The following is a 3,734-nucleotide window of genomic DNA, read 5'->3' as shown; positions in this document are numbered from 1 at the left end:
AAACTTCATTCCAAAAGTTAAACAGGGAAGTGAGATTGCAACCGAGCAAGAACGAAAAGAGCAAATTTTTCCAGAGGCCTTTCAGAACCTGCTAGGTACTGCGCGAGCAAGACAACTCACATTGGATCTAGGTTACTTGGGCATGGAGGAACTCGACCTGGCGGAGCTGGAAGTGCCATTCTCAGAACAAGAAGTGTGGCAAGCCCTCAAAGAGATGCACCCGGATCGTGCACCTGGACCGGACGGATTCACGACAGCTTTCTATCGGCATTCCTGGCAGATCATCAAATATGACATCACGTCTGCACTATCCAAGCTCGCGGTGGGTGATCATCGCGGATTCACCAAGCTAAACAGAGCGCTCATCGTGCTAATTCCTAAGAAGCCAGACGCCATCGAAGTAGGAGATTACAGGCCAATAAGTTTGCCACACAGCTTTTCCAAGTTGTTTGCGAAGCTGCTGGCCAACAGAGTGCGAAGGCGCATGCCCGATCTGGTCAGTGCTAACCAATCGGCTTTTTATCAGAGGGAGGAATCTGCATGATAACTATCTGCTTGTGAGGCAAGTGGCAAGGAAAATTCACGCTAGGAAGAATCCGGGAGTGTTCCTGAAGCTCGATATCACGTGTGCGTTTGATTCGCTATCGTGGCTGTTCTTGTTCGAAGTGCTCAGAGCGAAGGGATTTTGAAGCACTTGCCTGAACTGGATCGCAACCCTGCTGCAGACTGCGAGCACGAAGGTGTTGGTGAATGGGTCACCTGTGAGCAAGATATGGCATGCCAAAGGGCTTCGGCAAGGTGATCCGGTTTCACCTCTGTTGTTCGTCATTGCCATGGAGGCACTCACTGCGATCATTACCAAAGCACTGCAAGTAGGAGTCCTAAGCAACTACACTGGGATATCGGCCATGCAATGATTATCAATCTACGCCGACGATGTGGCATTCTTTGTAAGGCCATCGACGCAAGATTTAGAGTTTGTGAGGTGTGCCCTGGAAATCTTTGGAGAAGCTTCCGGATTGAGAGTAAATTACAGCAAATCCTCCGCCATTCTCATCACTAATGATGCCGAAGATAGAGCACGCTTGCAGAGCCTCCTCCAATGCCCCATTGACGAGTTCCCCTGTCGCTACCTAGGGCTCCAGTTGGCTATCAAAAATCTGACTAAAGCTCAATGGCAACCTCTTCTTGATCAAGTTCGGCACTTTATTCCTGCATGGCAGAGAGGGCTCATGCAGCGGCCAGGTCGGCTCATTCTGGTCAAATCTGTCATTGCAGCAAGGCCGATACACCAACTTCTCCTGATGAAGCCGCCAATTTGGGTGCTCGAGGATATGGATAGCTGGATGCGCGCTTTTTTCTGGGCGGGCAAAGATCGGGCTCATGGAGGTCAGTGCCTTGTAGCGTGGAAGGCTATATGCAAACCTCTGACACTTGGAGGGCTTGGAGTGAAGAACTTGGGGTTGCAAGACATCGCCCTGAGGGTGCGTTGGGAGTGGCTGTGGCGCACGGATGATCGGAGACTGTGGCAGGGACTTCAGTTCTTGGTGGATGAGGACGCGGAGATGGTGTTTGACAGCTTGGAGAGGGGGACAAGGTTCTATTTTGGAGAGATAGATGGATCCATGGTTTTGCAATACAAGACATTGCCCCTACACTGGCCAGTGCGGTTGACACCAAAACGAGGAATGCAAGAACGGTAGAGCAGGCCATGACTGGAGAAAGATGGATGCATGATGTGCCACCGCAATACTCCATGGGTGCCCTGCTGCAAATTGTGCATCTTAGGCATGCTATTGCCACGGTGCAAAGAGACGAGCTGGTAAATGATAAGTTCATTTGGCCTCATGAGAAATCAGGAGAATACACTGCAAAATCCACCTATAAGCAATTATGCCAAGGTGGGATCCGTGCCCCGATGGCGGAGGCGATTTGGAGGAGTTGGGCACCTATGAAATGTAAGATCTTTGCTTGGTTGGCCGGACAGCATCGGTTGTGGACCTCTGACAGACGTGCGCGACACGGCTTACAGGATGAGACGTCCGAGTGCTTTCTTTGTTCGCAGGAGAAGGATAACGTTGAGCACATCTTGGTGCAATGCGTTTATGCGAGGGAAGTTTGGCATACCTGCTTCGACACACTACGACTAAACAGTCATGCACCGGAAGTTCAAGAAACCTGGGAGGCTTGGTGGAGCACTACAAGAACAGATTACCAGGGGAAGGACACGAGAGGGTTCGATTCTCTTGTCATTGGAGTGGCTTGGTCCTTGTGGAAGCAGAGGAACGCCAGAGTGTTCAACCGGCCCGAGCAACACAAAGGACCAAGGGAACTAGTCAGCTGGATCTTAGAGGACATTTTCGATTGGAGGCAAGCGGGTGTAGGAGTAGGAGGACTAGATAGATTTGTGAGACAATGATCTATGTGTAATCGTTGGTGTAGGAGCTCCGGAGGTTGATGTTCGACCAACGGATTCTTGTAAATATTTTGCTCTCTTCTATAAAAATATGATACGCCACTGGCGTACTCTCGAAAAAAAAATTGTACACCCATTGATAATTATTAGTGCTAGTGCATTCCCAACCCCTATCCATCACTCTCACGCTGGGGGAAGCACGCAGGCAGCTTCCCTCGAGCGCGCCGTGCCAAGTTGCCAACGCCCCAACGCCATGCAAATATGCAATGCAAAGGGAGCTTCCTCCCTCTACGACTTGTTTACTCCATGATCGAGCTCTGGCCTCTCATATAAACCCCCCGCCCTCCATCAGTCTTCACACACACCATCCTCACCTCAGCTTGTACACGCGCGCAGCATTCTCCATTCTAGCCGGCGCCAACTGTTTGCTCGACACCAGCGAACTCTAAAGTCTAGCGATGGCAGACGCGACTGCGCCGCGACCGCTCCTCCGCCGCGCGCTCTCGTTCCGGGTGCCGCTGCTGCTCATCCCCCACCTCGTCGGCTTCCTCGCCACCGTCGCGTCCGCCTTCTTCCACAGCTACGCCTCCTTCCTGCAGTCCTTCGCCAGGTCCATCGTCGTCCCGTCGCCGGCCGCTTACGCCAAGTGCGCTTACGCAACGTCCGCGGCGGCGCACGTCGCGCCGTGCTGCGAGGACGTCCGCGCTGAGGAGGAGGAGGAGGAGGAGGACAAGCTGAGGAAGGAGGAGGTAGAGGCGATCATGGCCAGGATCGGGCTGGGAGTGGCCGGCGCCGGCGAGGGGCTGAGGGCCAGCCTGGGCCACGCCGAGGTGTCCCGGCTGTTCGACGCCGAAGAGCCAAGCTTCGCAGAGGTGCGGCGCGCGTTCGCCGTGTTCGACGGCGACGCGGACGGGTTCATCGGCGCGGCGGACCTGCAGGGCGCCCTGGCCAGGCTCGGGTTCCCGGAGGTCGACGCCGCCGCGTGCGAGGCGATGATCTCGTCGAGCTGCGGATCCAGGGACGGCAGGATGAACCTGTTCCAGTTCGTCGGGTTCCTCGAGGACGGCCTCTGCTGACAGATCGGCCGAGGCAGCCTCTCTTTTTTGTTCCGTTGCACGGTGCGCGTCTCGGCTGGCGCGGCAGAAGATGGGAGTGTGCTGGTGTTCTTGATTGTCCTGTTTTTCCTTCTGCGAGCGAAGAGTTGGGGGATGGATGGATTGTGCAACAAATTAACGCACTAATTCTCGAGTTCATTGATGGATCGAACTGATTTCGCCAAATGATCATAAATAAACTTTGGCAATCAAAGTCTTCTTGA

The 3,734-nt window shown here is 53.8% G+C and overlaps 1 protein-coding gene across 1 annotated transcript; it reads left to right on the top strand.

Moving 5' to 3' along the window:
* The first annotated feature begins 2,712 nt into the window (after nucleotides 1-2,712).
* On the top strand, nucleotides 2,713-3,734 carry LOC123040931 (probable calcium-binding protein CML46). Its single transcript, XM_044463649.1, has one exon. It carries the CDS (start codon nucleotides 2,875-2,877, stop codon nucleotides 3,490-3,492), a length of 618 nt encoding a protein of 205 aa, XP_044319584.1. The 5' UTR covers nucleotides 2,713-2,874; the 3' UTR covers nucleotides 3,493-3,734.

This window comes from Triticum aestivum, chromosome 2B (assembly GCF_018294505.1).
Source record: "Triticum aestivum cultivar Chinese Spring chromosome 2B, IWGSC CS RefSeq v2.1, whole genome shotgun sequence".
In the NCBI taxonomy this organism is placed as follows: domain Eukaryota; kingdom Viridiplantae; phylum Streptophyta; class Magnoliopsida; order Poales; family Poaceae; genus Triticum; species Triticum aestivum.
Note: the sequence above shows the minus strand (reverse complement) of the source record. Positions and strands in the feature narration are given on the sequence as shown.

Coding starts and splice junctions, on each gene's coding strand:
- LOC123040931 (XM_044463649.1), top strand. CDS start 2,875: ATGGCAGACGCGACTGCGCCGCGACCGCTCCTCCGCCGCGCGCTCTCG.